This window comes from Columba livia, chromosome 1 (assembly GCF_036013475.1).
Source record: "Columba livia isolate bColLiv1 breed racing homer chromosome 1, bColLiv1.pat.W.v2, whole genome shotgun sequence".
In the NCBI taxonomy this organism is placed as follows: Eukaryota; Metazoa; Chordata; class Aves; order Columbiformes; family Columbidae; genus Columba; species Columba livia.
Window position 1 is genome coordinate 147,189,844 of NC_088602.1, and position 19,488 is coordinate 147,209,331.

At 37.1% G+C, this 19,488-nt stretch overlaps 1 protein-coding gene across 34 annotated transcripts in view; it reads left to right on the plus strand.

The window, feature by feature from the left end:
• CACNA1C (calcium voltage-gated channel subunit alpha1 C) overlaps positions 1 to 19,488 on the plus strand; it is a 492,189-nt gene that overhangs the window by 68,153 nt on the left and 404,548 nt on the right. For all 34 annotated transcript variants that reach the window (XM_065036455.1, XM_065036462.1, XM_065036245.1 and 31 more), the window contains exons 2-3: positions 9,532 to 9,853; positions 13,579 to 13,684. In XM_065036455.1, coding sequence (XP_064892527.1) covers positions 9,532 to 9,853; positions 13,579 to 13,684 — 428 coding nt within the window. The remainder of the gene's footprint in view (positions 1 to 9,531; positions 9,854 to 13,578; positions 13,685 to 19,488) is intronic.

A 19,488-nucleotide genomic window follows, 5' to 3' on the forward strand; every position in this document is an offset into this window, starting at 1 on the left:
TGATTGATTTTTCTAGGATGAAGAATTGTTGAAATTGCAGGCTTTGAATTATTTAAACATCATACATTTGCACTTATTTTCCACTTTTTGCCAACTTTTGTGCCAAAAGCAGCTACAGTGTTGCTCTCTACCTTGTCCACAAACATGCGCATGCATGTAATCCCCACACATAAGTAGGAGTCATCTCATCTCATTTAGTCCGCTTAAAGTTGACGTGTAATTAAATTCATGTTTTAGATTACTTCTGTACAATCTGAAGAGAGATTGGCACTTCCAGCAGCTGGTTTTGCTTGTATTTCAGACATCTGTCTTAATAATGGAAGAAACAGTCTTCTGTACTGACTATAGAGGAAACTTAGATAAGATCCCTTTTTTAAAAATGGCTTGGGTAGGGTGAGGCAAATCACATTAGCAGGTTTGTTTATTGATTTCTATCTCACTCTGAAGAGAAACTGCCTTCTCTGTTTCAGCTCTGCATTCTCAGACAAATAACCCGTACATCATCTAATACAGTAGAGATTATTGTAAATCTGCAAGATCTTAATTTCTATAGAGAAGTTACGTTTAGATTAATCACTAAGTGAAGAGTAATCATTCACCAAGAGAAAATGATGAGCAGTTAAGTTGACAAGTTTGTCAGAAGAATCCAATCCATTGAATTACAGTTAATCTCCAGAGCCATTTTACTGCAGTCAAGGAAATTTTACCAAAGATATGCTTGATCCTGGTACCCTTAATGACAATGACATTAGCTTATATGAATGGTGAAAACCCATACATTTAAGCAAGAAAACTCTCTCTTGGTGCCTCTATCTGAGGATCTGTGCTTTGGGGGTGTCCAAGAAATATGTTGTTCTTCCAAGGAACTCACCATGATGTTTATGCACGTTACTACAAAGGTTTTGTACTGATAGGTTCCCTAAATTACTTTAAAAAGATGTGCTAGTACACAGTACCATGAGACATGCATCTACAACTGTTTAATTTATATGCCATTTGGTGTTAGAAATGCCTTAGTGCTTTGCTTTCTGTGGGAGACTGCATTACCACAGTAGAACTATGGTTTTAGGTAAAAGCTGTTGCTAGCCATTTCTTTGAATAGATGGCTAATAGGGTTTTCTAAGGCTTATCTGAGATGAATACAAATACTGTTATTAGTAAAAACTATTTTTACGTCACTGGTCCTCTGGTGCTATTTTTGAGTTTTATAAAAGTTTCAGTGAGGTGTGGTTGAAGGAAAGTGTTCCCTGGTTTGACTTCTGAGAGCTTAATCTACGTGCCACCAGAAACATCTCAAGAAACCAAAAAGGATTCTTTGCGAGTTTCTTTTTGTTTTCTTGTAGCTTGAAAACCACAAGAAAATACAAATTCTTCAATGGAAATTGGCTTCTTATCACCTTCTACACCACCCCCCAGCCTAATAAATTTATCTCCTAATAGAATTTGTAGTCCAGCTGAGTTGTATTATAGACTTCTCTGGCTCTTTTGATATCTACTTCGATCATAAAACTTTTTGTATTAGACACTTGCCTCAGGGCTTAACATTTAGTAGGCTCCATAGGTTTTGCCTGTATTCCTCCTCTATAAAAAAGAGAGACCAGTCTAGTCCTCTTGAATCCATAGTTACAGAAGAGAAAATCAGAAGCTAGGCAGATTTTTGTGACTGCTGAGGATTTTCAAACTTGTGGCTTTCTAGATTCCTTCAAGCAAGACTTTGACAAGGTTCCTCTTTGGTGAAGGAGGCAGAACAGACTGTTGCTTTACTTTTTTTTTTTTTTTTTTTTTTTTTTTTTTTTTTTTTTTTTTTTTTTCAGAATGGAGAGATAAAACTGGAGAAGTAAAAGAAGAAACACTTGAGTGATTAAATCTTAGATGATAACTTGCTATCACCTGTTAATTAGAAGGGAAAAGAGGGAGAGATTCTATATCATTTGCGTTGTAGACTGTGCTGTAAAAACCCCAAATTTGTTAGTAAATAAGAATATAATTTACTTTTACTACAACTACAGGATTGTATCTCTTATTAAAAAAAAAGAACCCAATGCAAACCAAGCATCCCCTGCCACAAAAAAAACCCCAAAACAACCCACCAAACCCAAGCAAAACAAAACCAACAAAACCCCCAACAAAGCAAAACAAAACAACACAAACCAAAAAACCACACCAAAAACCACAACCCAAAGAAACAAAACACCCAGCCCGCCCCAAACACCTGAACTGTGTTCATTGAAAACCATGGTATTTTCAAATAGAAAAGTAAGAGAAATTCATATATAGGTTCCTAGATCTTTTACATGTTCAAGTGCATATGGAGGAAAGGTCTTATCAGGAAGCAAGGGGTTTCTAACATACTGTGAAACAAGCTGTTTTTGCACAGAGAGAACTATATACATAGTGATTTTAAGGCAAGAGTTGTTCCATGATTTATTCCAGTGTGGACAGGGAATTACTACTGCTTGTATGCTTGTTGTGCTTTACTAATGAGCCAGGAATCTGTGCTGGATGTTCTACCCAAAAAGAATAAAAATCTGTCCCTTTCTCAGGAAATTCAAAATCTAAATAGTGTTGGCAAAGTTACAACAACTGACCATGAAGTGTCCGCAGTTAATTTTCAAGCATAAACATTTAACTTTGGAGCCATTCAATACTTGAAGTGAGAGAAGCTTGTGCACTTGCTCTTTTTATTTAAATGGACTTGTTTCTTTGTATTGCTAGTAGCTCATTGTGTCTTCTTACGTTTATGGCGTTCAGCAAAAACCTCTCTGTTTGGAGGGGGGAGATAAAGGAAAACAAAGATCTAGTTGCAAATGAAGCATGGTCCTTGAATAAGATTTTTTTGTTTAGATTTAAAAAAAAATGTTTAGTCTCAATGATGGCAAATGAACTGTCTTAAATCATGCATCTCTTACATGTGTGTTCTGAAGTCCCCAAACAATTTACAGGAAAAATTCTTTAACTCTCTTATCTGGGCTAACAACTACATACTGAATTTTAATCTGACACGATGTTCAAAAGTGCATGTATATACTATAAATGTAGTTATAGAAACAGCCATAGTTCAAGTTGCAATCCAGCTTTCATTATAACTCCTATCTCTACTTAAAAATTACCTCCGGAAAAATCTTTTTGGAAAAAAAAAACTATTGTCACTTTAGCAGTCAGAATTAATGTCTTGTCAACTTTTTTTTTAAATAGGCAAATAAGCAAAAATATCCAAACCATGCTTTAAAGAAAGTGAGTTTTATGTATGTGCAACCCTGCATTTGTCAGGGGAAATTTCCAGGGATGTCAACTGAAAATTTAATAAAGATTTCCAGAAAAGACTGTTTTCTCATACAAAGAAATGGACTGATATAACTTGAAGATTTTAAATTTTGTGTACGGGTATTTGTTGTAGTCCTGATATACTGAAAGGTCAATCATTCTGTGGGCTCTCACCTTTTCCACCGTGGAGTGATGAGCATGCATATGGTAGTCTTACAAAGCGCTGATGTAGCTGTGATGATCTAAAGGTTTGAATGAAGCGGGGTTAATACAGAGAGGTCGCTTTTGATAGATTAGCTGATGGAAGAAATACATTCACTTTCTGTGCAAAGGACTCCCTTCAGGTCAAACTTGCTTCCGACTAACAAAAGAAACTATTGCTGACTATAAACCTTATCTCATGTATGTGATCCTGGAGAAATGTTTGTCTAAGAGAACTGGAGTGCAGGAGGTAACTGCCACCAATCCAGAAGTCAATAGATGTGCTTTATTGCAACTACAATTAGAAAGTGTTTTCTGAAGGTACATCCTGAATTTTTCTTACTGCAAAAGCTGTTGCTCATTCTTATTCACTAAGGGTATGGTAATAAATATGCCCTTTCTGTTGTTTGAAATAACATACACACATGTATACTTAACATTTATATACAGGTTTAAAATATATATCATACCCTTTTCCCCCTCACACGTTCGGGAGCAGCAGTCCAAGCTCTGGCATTCCCATTTCTGTAACTTTGCCTCATAGTTCATGTATTCTAGGCCTTTGGTCTCCCTGTTCTCTTCTGGGCAGCCTGAACTGAGCCACGTCTTTCCTGAAGTGTGGAACTTGAAACTGCCTGCTGTGTTTCAGCTGAAGCCCTGCCAGTTCTGAGCTGAAGAGAAGCATTTCTTGTCGCGTTGCATAGATTTTTATCCCTGTTTATGTGCTACGTTGCGACGATTGGGAAGAAGGCAGTATGACAATATCTACTTCTGTTCTGTTGGGGATCCAGTATAAGCTCCAAGGCTTTTCTGAAAATAATTTGGGCGGATGATTCATTTTGCTTAAATACTTTGCATTTGTCCCTGCTGAACTCCATTCTATTTTTAAGACTTTCTCCAATTCATGAAGTTCATTTTGAATTCAAATCCTGTCCTTCAGTGTATTTGCTTTACCTCCCAGCTTCATAGTTACCTGCTTGTTTAATAACACCATTCACCATTTCATCATCCAGGACATGAATGAAAATAGTGAACAGAATCATATCCAGGGCAGGCACTTGGGTACCTGCATGTGACACACCCTCCAATTTAGACTGTACCAATGATAACTGCTTTCAGACATCCACTGGTTTTGTACTCATTATAGCATTTTATTTTTTGTTTTTCTTTATCATATGTGCCTAGCATCCTTGTGAAATTGTCATACAAGACCTCGTAAAACTATTAATGAAGTCAGGAGACACAACAGTTACTGCTTCCACCTGGTTCTGGAAGGAATCAGTTTTCTTTGACACAATGTATTCCTGATAGATCCACCTTGTTTCCCTTCTTCCTGCTTTTTTTAACTGGAGTCCCTGCTCACCATTCTGAGACTTTTCCTGTCTTCTGTGAGTTCTAACCAGCAGCCAACAGGTTTGAGATTACTTCAGAAATATTGTTAAATATTGTAGGATATTATAGGGTATGGTACCTAAGTAGCTGGAATGATGGACGTTATCAATGTACTTTCTAACATGTCGTTTCCCTTTTACAGTATGAAATGATACCTGTTTTGGGGACTAATTGTGCTAGTGACCTGCTCTTGATAGATTTTTAGTAAAAATTGATGTAAAAAGGTCATGTAACACTTAAGCCTTTTTGCAGTTATCTACCAAATGCTCTCCTTTTTCCATTGGTTAATGGATCAATATTTTCCACGTTCTGCCTCTTATTAAAAGATGATCTCATACGCTAACATTTTTTTTTTGTGTGTGTGTGTATGTATGTGTGAGATTTTTCATGTTTCTCGTTAGGTACCTCTCACTTCAGTCTTTTATAACTTCTTCTCCTGTGTGCTTGAATTGGTTTTACGTGTGACCTTAGTAGTGTGACCAGTTTCCTACTTTCTGTTTGCTTTCTTTCAGTATTCAGTTAGGACACTATGATTTAACCAGTTTTGTCTTTTACTGTACTCATCTCTCCTTTGTTTTGAGGAAAAATACAGCTCTGCAAGGCAGTTTCAAGGCTTGCACTTTTAGGATTTGGTTGTTTTTAAATTAATGGGGGAAAAAAAAGGTGACACTTCACATTGGCATAGCTCTATTTTCATTTAAAGGATGAATCTAAGCACAAGTTCATCTAAAATACGTGTGTGGCTAGCTAGACGAAGTCAAGAAAATCAAAAGTTGCAATTTCATTGTGTCATTAACTTGCCCACTTCTCATATTAGAATAGTCACTGTTTTTTATTTATTTATTTATTTATTTTAAATGATGCTTTTGAGATAGTTAATATGCGGCATGGCAGGTAGATGTTATTAAAATGCAAATAGCACTTGTGAAGGTATTAATATAATCACCATATATTTTAATAGTGATTTTAGTGATGACCATTTTGGTGATTCAGTTATAAGCTTACAATATCAGGTATTTTGTGCAACATGGTTCATTTCCTGTTGTTTAGCAACCTTATCTGTTACTTTTCTGTTTTTGAGACCTGTATTTCTGTTGTTTTTGTATTCTAAGTAGTTCCGCAAATATGCATTTTGACAGAAATGAAGGTCTCCCTCAAAAACTTCGTCATCAAATTTGTTCACTTATATTGACTTTTGCCTTTAATTACTATTCAAATGCTTAAACACATGATCTATAGCACAGAACTACTTGAGAGAGAAGAGTTTTTTTTCACCAGCTGGACATAGTCAACAGTACAAATTCTTGCTAAAGGGTGGTAGGGATTAGCAGGGTGATAATACTGTGGATCACAGTGCTTAGTGAGTTATTGCAGTTGGGTGGGGGCTGAATCTCAGTTTCCCACTTCTGGTCAACTTCCAGCTTAATAATAATATAAACAAATATGACAAAAGTGATTTAGGTATCACGAAACTCTATTTGTAGTGGGAAAATCGAGAGAAGTATTTTAACTACTACAATGCAGAATGAAAATAACAAATCCAGTAACTGCAGCTCTTAGGTTGCATCACAGTTTTCCAGTGGGGGGAGAAATGAGTGCTACAGGTGAAATTTAGCATGGTGCCTCACAAGTTCAATATTAATTGTGTTCTGTTTACTTCCTAGGAATTAACATTAAGCATTTAGATTATAGGGTAGAATTAAATTCTCCCTGAAACTTTGGCTATGCTGGCTTTGAAAATATGTTGCTCAGTTGCTGAATGTACTTTCTGTGAAGCTGTGTGAGCGTCACTCTTTAACTTATGCCGTTTCTGTAAACTACCTGTAGATCAAGTCATTTGCCACTGCCATTCATTATTTAGTACAGATAGAGTCTGCAGTCTCTGAGCTTCATAAAACAGACTCTTATCTGTAATCAATATTTGTAATATTTGTTAATATAAATCTGTCATTACTGACTCATCTTTTGAAATTAATTCGAGACAAAGCACTTTATTATGGGACTGATGATCGTGGTAGAAACAAAAGCAATGAAACCACCAGAAGTTGTATCCTTAAACTTGCTGGTGCATCAAAGTCAAAATGTATAGACTTGAATGCTCATGCGAAACTTAATTAATAAGCAATAATAATGGTGAATCTTGATACATTTCCAAGTTGCAGAAAAGTCTTCATTAAGATGCAGCAGCTGTTTACTTTCAGGACCACATGGTCTAGTCAGCATGATAAGAACACTGTGGTGATGGATCAGCAGGTTTGTTTTTATTGGAAAACACACATCTTTCTTAGCTGCTCTAATGGGTCAATATTAAGAGCTGGAGTCAGAGTTGGAGAATAATTAGAGTTAGAGTAAATTTTTTTTTCTACTTTCCAGCATGCCTTAGGCTAAGGAGGTCAAATAGAAGCTAAACAGAAAAACTGCATCTGGAACTAGTCTGAAAATAAATATCTATCCCATGAGTAGCGCTGTGTACGATTTGCTTAGTCTTAGAAAACTAAGTTTGCCTGCCAGCTGATTGCCTGCTTCATTGAAGGAAATCTGCTTAGCCTGTGCAATTCTGAAAGCTTTTTCTTCAGTTTCAAAATCTGAGAGATGTGAATTAACTATTTCTCATTTCTTGTTTCTTTCAGCTTTCCCTTTCACATCAGAGTCGTATTACTCATCAGCTTCCTTTTGGCTGGTTTGCAACTAGGAGGTTTTTCAGTGAGCAGAGATAAGCTCTAGATTTTCCTGCTATGCAATGAAACTATAACAGCCCAGAAATCTTACGGCAATGCCTGACATAAAATAACATCTGACTCTATCATGTCCTTTACGATTCAGTGAGATGAATTTCAAAATCTTGCATGCTTTCTAGGTAGAAGCGTATCATGGTTCACGCTGTGTGTCAGTGTGATTGTAATTGTTTTACCTGCTTTAATTCATCTGTAGTGCAGTCATTGCTGCCACATCTTGGTGCTGCACATCCAGCTATGAAATATACATCTTCATTAATTATTTCTGTTCAAGAACAGTTCACCAGTTCCTTAGTTATGAATGTCTGTCATCCAATATTTTAAAGAAAACAGAGTGTCGTGTTTATCCCTTTGCTTTTTCTAGTAGTGTATAGAAGTCCATCTGATCTATTTAGTAACTATTTTTGTATTAATCTAAAATTGAACATGGTCAGTAGCAGACTTCGAGCTTGCTTTGAAGTAAAAGCTGATCTAACTCCTTACTGGGTTTCTGCTCTCTGTCTGTGGCATGTACATTCTTCCTGAATCAGTCGCTGCTCACCAGATGTAAGTGCAAACACAATCTCTTGAGTGTGCAGTGTTTTGAAACTGAACACTGGTTTCAAAGCCTGTGAAGGAATAAGATCTGCAGGCCATTTGGGCTTCCTTTTACCTCTGTCTCAACATATGGGCCAAAGGCAAACGTGCAAGTCCATAGAAAAGATAAGTAGTCTCTTAAATCTTATATAGGACATACCTAAACAAGACATTCTTCCTAGTTGAAGTTTGCTGTTGTGACTTTGTGTAGATTTTATGTTGCATGTTTCTAACATGGTTGTATTTTCTTCTATGAAGTCTGGGTCAAAATTCAGTTAATGTTTCTCAGGTTCTCACATATCACAGTTGAAGCCTACTCCAAAGAGCAAGGGAATCTATTCTGAAGTTTTAAAATTCACTCGTTTTGAAGTTATTTAAGTTTTAATTCAAGTCACTGAAAAAACTTAATTGGAGAGGCATAAATGACTTAACTGTCTTTACTGAAACAGTGTATCAATTGCACTAACTTGAAAGGGTGACTTTTATTTTTTGTACTGCAAGGCCTTCTAAATATCAGCCATATGTCACCTGACATATGTGCTATTATTGTGGTTGGGCAAAAGCATATACTCCCTCAGTTTTGGCTAAAAGAACTGCAAAACTTGGAACTGCTAGCTTGTAGCATTCTTGTTAATACAGACTTTAAAAATAAGTGTTACTCCATTGATTTCAAGAATTCATGTATCTTAAAGTTGGATTATCAAGATCAGGAATCAGTTCCAGTTTTTAAATATGTATTTGTTGGCCTAAACTATCCACAAAGCATTCTACAGAGCACAAAAGACTTGAACTTTGCGTTTCTGCTTTAGTGTACCTTTGAGTCAGGCTGTTCTTAAGCTTATACCTATGTAATGTTTGCAGAGAGCTCTTGTTAAAATTCTGCTGTACCTTGAGGTGATCTTGAAAATGTAAGCATTTTTATGATAGCACTTGAGAACCTTGTTTGGGTGCTGTGCCATGTACCAAATAGCGTAGTGCTGCATGTCTGTGTGATAAAGTGATGCGGCCTAGCCTCACCTTTTGAACCTTCAAATAATTCAACTTGCAAAATGTGTGGGTAAAAAAGGAAAAGGACAGTGCTTTTCTGTGGATGCCTGGAGATGGTATTGATTTGAGGCACTTCCAACAGCTCAGTATCCATTGGGTCTTGTTGGGAGGCTGTTGCAAGACAAATTATTCCGTAGTAGTTTTACTTTAAAATGAAGAGTTTGAATTGGAGGAACAAGCTGGTAGTAAGTGGATATCCTACGCTTAACCTTAGCTGTTGATTTTACTGATACTTAAGATACTATTTCTCTTTTCTGCTGTTTAAAAAATATCTTCACAATTAATTTTTTCTCTTCTTTTTTCCCTCCTTTCACAGGTTCCAACTATGGGAGTCCCCGTCCAGCTCATGCCAACATGAATGCCAATGCAGCTGCAGGGCTTGCCCCAGAGCATATCCCTACTCCAGGGGCAGCTCTCTCCTGGCAAGCTGCGATTGATGCTGCCAGGCAAGCCAAACTGATGGGTAGTGCTGGCAATGCAACAATATCCACAGCTAGCTCCACGCAGAGAAAACGGCAGCAGTATGGGAAACAGAAAAAACAGGGTACCACCACAGCTACGCGTCCTCCCCGGGCACTGCTGTGTTTAACACTGAAAAATCCCATCCGGAGGGCGTGCATCAGCATCGTCGAATGGAAATATCCTTTTTGATGTTCTCATTTGGAAAACAGCAAATTGTTTGTGCCCATCAGGCGCTATTCATAAGTGTGAAGAAATCAATACACTAAGCTGAAAGGCACCACTGGGAATGTAAAGTACATGAATAGTTTTTGGTGTCTTAACAGAATTTCTGCTGGGGAAAAAAAGGTTAGGACTGAAGCTCTAACTATACCTTCGTGTAAGAAACCACTAGAAGTTTAAGTTACAAAGGTTAGGGGTTGAATTTTGCTCTTTTAAAAACATGTGGCCCAGTCTGAAATCAATGGGGCATATGCAAGATACGAGGCCAGAACTAAACTGGCTCCAGGGATTGATATAATAGCAGCTGCTGGCTTTCCCTTCTTTTTCTTTGCAGGCACTTAAAGAGGTGCCACAGTTGAACAGCTCTGGTACTTTGAATCATACACACTTTTTTGCTGAACACTTGGCATCACACTTTCTACAGTATGGAGAAAAGAATGGGACAAACAGAGGAGGAAAAAAACCCAAGCCCATGTGATAAGACCCTGAAAGAGAGCTAAGGTCTTTTAATCACATTGGGATTCCTCTTAAACTAATAAGGCTCACTAATGTATGGTAATAGATACTGGTTATCTGGAAGCGGGGAAAAAGAAAGAGAGTTAAAGTAATACTGCAACACCTACATATGCAGTACAGGGCCAAATCTAGTAGTTTGCACAAGAGACAGACTGTGTCACAGATGATAGATGGTAACCACTGACACAGAACTGCAGAATGTAAGGGTCAGCGCTGCTTCCCTGGAGAGTCAATGAGATTTTGGCCATTGGCTTCATCATGTGGAAGGAGCAAAGGCTTTTTAGTCACCTAAGTCTGATCAGCACAATCTGGAATTCAAGAATCTGGTATGAAACACAAATTGAAATAAAATACATCTCCCTTGCCTCCCCAAACAGAAACCAAGACTAACACTGAACAGTAATTGTCAGTAAATCACAAGCTAATGGGGTTCTTCAGTAAATACAAAATAAAAAGCATGTTGTTAGGGGTAGGTAAGCACGTCAAGGGAAGGCAGTACAGAACTTGGCAGTAGTTAGTATGATAAAAAATGAATGTTGGCGTTCAAAACAATGTGATAATATTGTTCTTTTGGGGGTCTGGTGGGATGTTGAAAGGATCAAAACAGAATATGAGTATATTAGGTCTTGCTGACATGGGCATATTTTTCAGATGAAGAACATATTAAAAATGCTCTTGTCAATTCTTACATGTCCTTAAATTACCTGCCTGCCTATTTCTTTCCTCTTTGGATGCTAATTTTTAATCCCCCCGATTAAGTTTGCTACTTTTTATCCCTTCTGGCATAGCTCTGATACTTTAAGCATAAGATGATGGATGATGACTAACAGGATGAAGCTGAATATTGGTTTACTTGCTAGCGCCCCAGTAACCACATGTCTTTAGAAAAAGAGCACAGAATGACATTTGATAAATGAATAAGATCAGCAATGAATGATGGGAATGATGTGTTGTAAAACAGGATACAGCACTGTTGAGATCAAGAGAGGACCAAACAATGTGATTAAAGGAATCAAAAACTGTTGATGCTTGCTTTTTTTTTTTTTTTTTTTGGTTGGTTTTAGGTGAGTTGATGGAAGTATTTTTATTTTTCCATCAGAACCTCTCATTGGACATCTGGTGTTTATAAATGTGGAACACTTCAATGACAAGTAACTATATCAAAGGGTTCTCATTAGGTTTAATTTTATTCTGTACTCTGGATTTTCCTAATTGCTAAAAACTACTGAGAAAAGTTTAGCTTAATTTGCTGAACCACCAAAGTCTAAGCATAGTAGATATTAAACAAATATCAAATGGTACTCCTGTGGTTTCTTACCCAAACGTTATAGCATTAAGGGCCTGAAGGTGCAGTTGCATATAAGAAAATATGAAATTAAGTAATTACCTTATTTTGCAAAGATTTAGCTGTGAATTTAATTTTCTGCTGTGTGTGCACTGTATCTGTAGATTTTATAGCATATTATTTTTACAATGTAAAAAGAGAAGCAAAAATGCATAAATAGTGAATAATTTAATAGATAAAAATCCTGTGAAAACCAAAATCTAGGAAAAAAGTGATTAAGAAAAGGAAAGCCTATGAAAATTCAGGGTTTTTTTGTAGTAAACACTATATATACAGCCTGAGGTATCTGAAAATTCCTGTTTCACAGGTAGTCTACCTACACTGATCGGCTCTTCTTCCTCCATATTATCTAATATCTCCTATTATCCATAGTCTTAAGCATGGTAGTCTGGCAAGTTTGGAACCCCTTGACTCTTCCATATGTGAAATGCAGAATGTATCTGAGCATATACATTGGTCAGGTGACTGGGATTTGTGTATATCTTGCAGTTCAGGCTGCTGCACATCCTGATCTCCTGTTCTTTCCTGCTAAAACCTGCCAAGAACAGTAGTCTGCTGACCAAAATCACACATGCTGTGTTGACATTTGGCAATGCTGCAAAGCCAGTCCCATGGTAGATCGATTCATGCTCAAATGTACTCTGTGGCACAGGTTATACTTGGTATTCTCCTTGTCCTATCCTGCTCTTCATTTCCTTCCAGAGTATTGGTGAGTTACTCCAGACCTAGCCTCCAGGATGTTCCTGCAGGCAAGTAGATGTAGACAGACCATAAATCTGGGCTCTAGTCTGAGTTTGGAGACACTTGACAGCAATTAAGGTTAAGGAGTCCATACAGGTAGATAAAGTACAGTGCCAGCAAATTGGTCAGTAGAAAAATGCTTTTTGATTCCAATGGAAAGTCAGTGGGGCATCAAGGTGGTGCTGGATTTGTTTATTGAACATCCCATTTTATTTTTCTTTTTTTTTTTCTTTTTTTTTTTTTTTTACCTTCCGAACAAAATTGATGCCAGGCCGAAATACCCCTGCATGGGTGCTAGTTCCTCTGTCATAAGGAACTCTTAGCTTCCTGGAGTTCCCAACAGACTGTAGGCATTTTCCCCTCTGCCCCCGCCATGATGCCAAATGGAATGGAAAAAAAAAATAAATTAAACAACAACAACAAAACCCTCCTTGAAATATTTTTAAGCAAATCTAGGATATGTGGCAGTGTCTAGTTAAGCATATTTTAGACAAAGACATCTCTCTTTTTTGCCTTAAACTGTATCATCATTTACATGCCTTCTAACTAAGCGTATGCGTGTATTATTTGGGCCCTTGCATTTGAGATGAGAAAGATTGAGAAAGGGGAAAAAAAATTACAACAACAGAAAAAAAAAAAAAAACAAAACCAAAACTTTTGTTAAAATTGTTTCAGGATTTGTAAATGCAGATGGAAAAGACTGAGAAACCAATTGTAAGAGGAAAGATGACATTCCTTCTAGAACAGGCTTCTGCTATTAAAAATAGTACAACCACACTTGAGGGAAAATAGAGAAAATACAATCTAAATAAATAAAAGAAGAAAAAACTTTAAAGAAATCTGTGTTTACTCTGGCACGCGACTGGCCTACACTGCTTTTGACATATTAGGAAGATTCTTGGCTGGGAGCTCCTAAAAGCACTTAAAAAGGCATATGTTTCTTTTCAGAATACAAGGGGCTTGGAATGTTTTCTTTAAACAGAATTCTTATAAATCTTCTCTTTTTGATTTTTTTTTTTTTTTTTTAATTTTATTTGTGTATGCACATTTTGGAGCAATTTCCTTAACTCCATTCCTCAGACCATTTGAAATAATTATTTTACTGACTATATTTGCCAATTGTGTGGCCTTAGCTATCTATATCCCCTTTCCAGAAGATGATTCCAATGCCACCAATTCCAATCTGGTAAGTCCTTGATGGTGTTTAGTCTTACTGTTTTGAAAATCCTTCTTAAAAGTGACCAGAGAGAGTGTTGAAGATAAGGAACATAAATATGTCCACCAAAGATGAGAACATAATAAACTAAAAATTGGTTTTGAGTTCTATGTCTCCTCTATTTGTGTTAGCACCTGTTTCAGTTGAGCTGGCTTTAGAAAAGAATGTTCCAAAAATTGTGTGGGTGCTGTATGTGATGTTTTCATTAACAAATTTCTGCATGCTGCAAAAGTGCTTGGTAAGTTTTAAACTGCAGGTATTTGCAGAAGAAATATTTTAATCATGGATTATATGGTGGTTTTTGTCTTACAAAGTGCCATGGTGAATTTGGTACTGTCTTACTCTCAATGGATATACGAGAGCACAACTTGACTGATTTCTAGGAAGTACATTAATGCTTAGATTTCACAGACACATGTTTAGTTGGACAATGTTTGTGGATTTGGGTTTGTGTTGTTTTTTGTGGTGTGTGGGTGTGTGTTGTGCAGGTTTTTTTTGGTCTTGTTGGGGAAAACTTTTCCTCTGTCACCAGTGATAATGTCAGTGCTTTGTGATAGAGCTGTACATGTAAAAAGGCGAGAGTGCTTACTTTTGGCTTAGCATGAAATCACAGCAAAGAATTCTGTTCAGTAAGGGCACAACACAAAATAGCTCTGAAATATGATTCACTGGATTAGCAGAAAATATTTTTCTTCCTCTCATATATGTGAACACATCTCCTACTTGTCTGGTTGAATCAGGATGAAAGCTTGCTCCTATAGTTTAGGAGTTGGGATGCTATTTTCTGATTGAAATTTACTGAGACTCAAGAAATTTTAGAGCAACAGGAGGGGAAAACAAAAGCCATACTTCTAAAGTAGGGATAATTGGGATGGCTGACAGACATTGTAGTCAAAATGATCCATGCTGTTCTTGGAAGTCAATCATTTGATTAAATATTCCTTGAAGTTGTATAAAACAAATTACATACTTCAGAGCTTTGCTGGAACAGTACTTCTGTGTTTGTGGTGTTTTTCTTTTCTCTCTCTCTATATTTTTTTTTTTTAAAAAGTTAGTGTGGTGCTTTTCCACTGTAACTCCTTAAAGAAGTTTAAAAATAGGAGCAGATAAGTGACTGTTAAGTTTTAACTGTTCTCTGCATTTACAGAACATATGAGTTGGTCTTGTTTCTCTTTTGCTGTTATCTCTTTGTTACCTTGATTTAGTGTTGAACATACACACCACAGATCATCGTTGTTAAAAACACTTCATTATAGCACCTTTCAAAAGTGAATATCTTTTATTTTAAAAAAGGCAGGTCCAATTGATCTACTGATTATAAAAGATACTATGTTGTTTGTTGCACATTCTGACTTGCAAGGTTGAAAGAGGAAAACAAAGCAGAGTTGAAGGCTAGAGACTCTTAATCTTTCTTGAATTTAACTGGGTGTAGGTATTTGCTTTATTTCAGTGATGAGGTTGCTGGCTAATAAATGTTAGGAGTATATTCATAACTGAATGAGGTATATTTAAATTGTTCTATTATGGGAAAATATATGCAACTTGTGAGCTGAATTGCTATTCTGCATTTGTTTTCCAAGACATTTTTTACATCATTTGGTCAATCTATCAAAGCAGTCATGTAATTTGTGAGTAGGATTTAAAAAAATCCAGTCAAGCAAGCATTATCATCTTGGGAAAATTTAGAAATGTAACAGCCTCGATGATGAGGAGGCATTGCTAATTTATCTAAACTGCTTCACAGAAGTAACGCAAGAAGAAAATAAAATGAGGAGTCTGCCTGTTTACACTTTGTTCTTTGGGTGTTAAGGAAAAGAGTAGTTAATAATGGAAAATGGGATACTTACTATCCCATGAGTGGCTTGCACTGGTGGATTTAAGACTCTGTTTTACACTACAAATGAAATCCTGGAGCTCTGACTACTCAGTAGCCTTTGTTTGTGTGATCTCCTGGTAGTCCCTGTTTGTGGTGGTTGTTTTTTTCATGTTTTGATGGTGGCATTCTTCATTGTTTTCTGAGGGTGATATAAATATATCTTGCCATGTATATACTGCAGTTGGGAAAAAACCTTTTTGAGTATATGTCATACACTGCATTCTGAATTTTTTCACAGAATTATGATGAGTTGCATGTCACGATTAGTGAGTAAAGTACTGAGCAATAGGGAGGGGTACTGAAGGAAAATTGGTGACAAAGGTGAAAAAATGTATTACTTGTGTTTCTTTGAATGGGATGAAAAAATAAATAGAACTCAGAGTTAAAAGAAAGATATTTCAGACGACAAGAATTGCAGAAGAGTGGGACCTTACTCTGAACAAGCCAAACTGTACATGGAAGTGACTAGAAAGAAGCTGGGTTTAACATGTTCATGTAAAAACTCATGTGCTCACTTGATTTATTTTTTTTTACTTTTTTTTTTTTTTCCTACCTGTGGGCATTTATTTTGCCATCAGATTTCTTTTGTAGACATGAAATCTAGAGTTCCAAAGGCTATTATGTGAAACAAGGAAGGAGTGTGTGTCTGCAATATGTGCACGTAGGTTAATAATGTGCACAGAGGTGTGGACAGTGCAGAAGTGTGAGTCTGACTGAATGCATACAGAATCTTCCTAGCTGCCCAAAATAAAATTTCACTTGTTTAAGAACTCTTGATTCATTTCTAATTTGCAATTTAGTTGATTTTAGGAGTAAGGCTGCCACAGAAACTCCCGCATCCCTGGTTTCCTGAACCATCCTTAACTTCCTGAGACATGAAGAAATATCTACAGAAAACACTTGATGGATAGTAACTGTTTTACAAGGTCTGAAAGTGACACTACAACAGTTTTCCAATAAGCTGCCACTTTTCCCTTAGGGTCTAAGCATTCTTTCTCTAGGTTTCATCATAACTTTCAAGCAATGTTTTCTTTGGGAGTTGAGGTTAAAAAATCAACCAGTTTCTAACAAGCTAATGGATTAAAGAACGGTGAGAGAAGAGAAAGTAATTCTGAATTGTGTGACTGATTTCCTTCTCTCTGTAAAAGTAGAAAAATGATAGCTAAATGATGTTTTGATAAATACTTGCACTGTATGAATTTCACAAATGTGATCAGCCATTGGTCAAATAGGGCAGACTTATTGCTGTATCTCTTCCACACAGGTCTTGAAGAGACACGTGCCTCATTTGCCTGTACAAAACCAGTAACCCGTAGTCATATCTCCAGTTTACTAAGCCTTGTCTTTAGGTGCAAAACCTGTTTGAACTCATACCACAGTAATTAGTATGAACACTGGAACTAAATACAGAAAAGTCTAAGAAATAATTTCTTCCCTTTTGTGTTAGCAAGGAATTGTGACTAGCTGATATGTATTAGAAGTTTAGGCCCCATACTGCAGGGATGTTCTGACTGGTTTTCTGCAATCTGGCTTCCTATAATGATAATTCCTGTAAATCCTCAAGCCATTTTTACCAAGGCTAGGGATAGTAATTTTGACTGTGAAGCACTTTCATTTTTTAATTGCACATTTATACTAAAACCCAGATTTCATATTCTTATGCTCAATGCAGTGTCTTTGCCACTGGTTTTGAGAAAAATGCCAGAACAATGTAATGTAGTAATAACAAATGCTTGAAGTTATCTGCAGTTTATATGTTTTACTTCTACAGTGTATTCATTGGAAAACTTTTGAACTAGCATGAAAGGAGGGTGCAAAACCTTTTTGTATTAATGAACTCTGCTGAGACTTTGCTTAAATCTACAAGTAAAGAAAGCTCATGCATGACCCTCTGCAAAGAACAATTATGCATTCTCTTGATGCAGTCTGGAAAGTTGGAGCTAGTTTGAATGGAATTAAAGTTAGCCTGCATGAGAGGCTGTAACTGATATGGAGGCTTTCTGCTTGTTATCCCTGCAATTATGCATTATAACAGAGATAACGTGCATTTAGAAATAAAACTGTAGACTGTCTAAGATAGGAAGCTGAGAGGAAAATGCTTCTGTCACTTTACTGGCAATTGCGAATGGCACAAGCCTGGTCAATGTCACAGCATCGTGATAACATAATGAGATTAAGACCAAGGTTTACAACACGTTCTATGGATGGCGACTCAGTCAGTTGTTTATGCTTTGGATAAATAGCAGGAGAAGATTCCTTGTGGTGCTTCGATAGCTCTGCTTTCCGTCCCTTGTCCTTATTACAGGAAGGAAATCCTGTTGTACACTAGTTAAATATAAAAAAATGAACTCTGGTGTTTATTTGTGAGCTCATAATGGAATGTCACCTTCAGACTAATCTGTTAAACCTGAAATAGGACCCTGTGAAAAGGAAAGATGGGATTTCTGCTTGCTTGTCAGTGTTTGTGGGAATGTTTGCCTATGGAAAGGGAGCTTGCCTTTCAGGAAGATATGGCTGCTTTATTAACTGGTGATTATGGTAGTACTCAGCTGAGCAGGTGATTCCTGTACAAAAAAAAAGAGAAGAAACTGTTTTTAATCTTCTTTGCATTTTCAGCAGACTGACAAAATAGGTATGGATTTGGCTATATATATATATGTTACATTTTTAGATACTGGCATGACAAACTCAGCATTTTTTTTAATATCAGGGAATTCTGGAGTCAGCATACTGAGCAGCCTCTCAATTTTTCCCGTGCAAAGTCAGAAAATGTTAGAGAGCAAAGTGGGGGTGAGGGGGTCAGGAAAAGAAAGTATGGCTTTTCTGGATAAGGATAAGGAAGAATACTGCACAAAAGCTTTTGGTTGTCATGTCATTGCTATCGTACTCCTGTGTGACAGTTCCCAACTAGTAACTGAACACAGTAATGAGATATGCTAACATTAGGGGTGAGGTACAGGGCGGGATAGACTGGATACCAAGCTAATAAGCTCTGATAGGTTTATTAGATTGGGCCTCTTGCCAGCACTGCTATAGCTGGAGGAAGTCATAGAATTTGAAAAGTGAGAAGTGATAGAAGCTGGAAGAGAGGGGCTGAGGAGGTCTGAAAGGGACCGGAGTCAGGATGCAGAGAAGAAGAAAGGAGATTGTTCCAAAAAGTCTCTGAGAACTTCCTCCAGAAAGATTATGAATCACTGGCCTATGTGATGCTAAGGAAGTTGATTGTGATGGAATTTAGGCTTAACCTTTCTCAAAGTCCCCAGAAGCCCTGCCTCTGGTAGGGAGAGACTGATACTCAGCATCTCTAGCAGCAGTGAAGTACAAGGTAGAAGAACAAGCACTGGGTTTGAGAGCAAGACATTCAAGCTTGTCTGCTGGTTCTGGTGTTGGCAAACTGTGTGGCCTTGGGAAAACTGCTGCCTCAGTTTCCCCACCTGTAAAGTGGGTTGGCTTCTGCTTTCATCATGAAGTTAGTCAGTGCCTTATATCACACAGACCATTACAGGGAGTGCTGTAGAAAAGATTGTTTGCTATGGATTTTATTTTTTTCTTTACAATTCCAAGCCAGTGGTCACTAACTGAACAAGGGTAAAAATATAGGATAGAGGCCTCATTTCTTTGCGCTGGTGGAGGATTTAATTTCTGCAGAGAAGAGCATAGGACTGCATCATCCCATTTTACTTGTGTGTGTTGAATTAATTTGATGGCGGCTCTTAACTTTCAATACTTGCAGCCTTTGGATCTTTCTTTTAATGTAATAATGTCATTTCCTAGGCTTTGTGGAGATGAAACTAGTAAAGCAGAAATTAATGCCTATACGCATTACTAGGAGGACCCGTTGGGTTCCTGGACAGGCCTCTGCTGCTTGAGTTGTCTGGGTAATCAGCAGTGGTAAGAG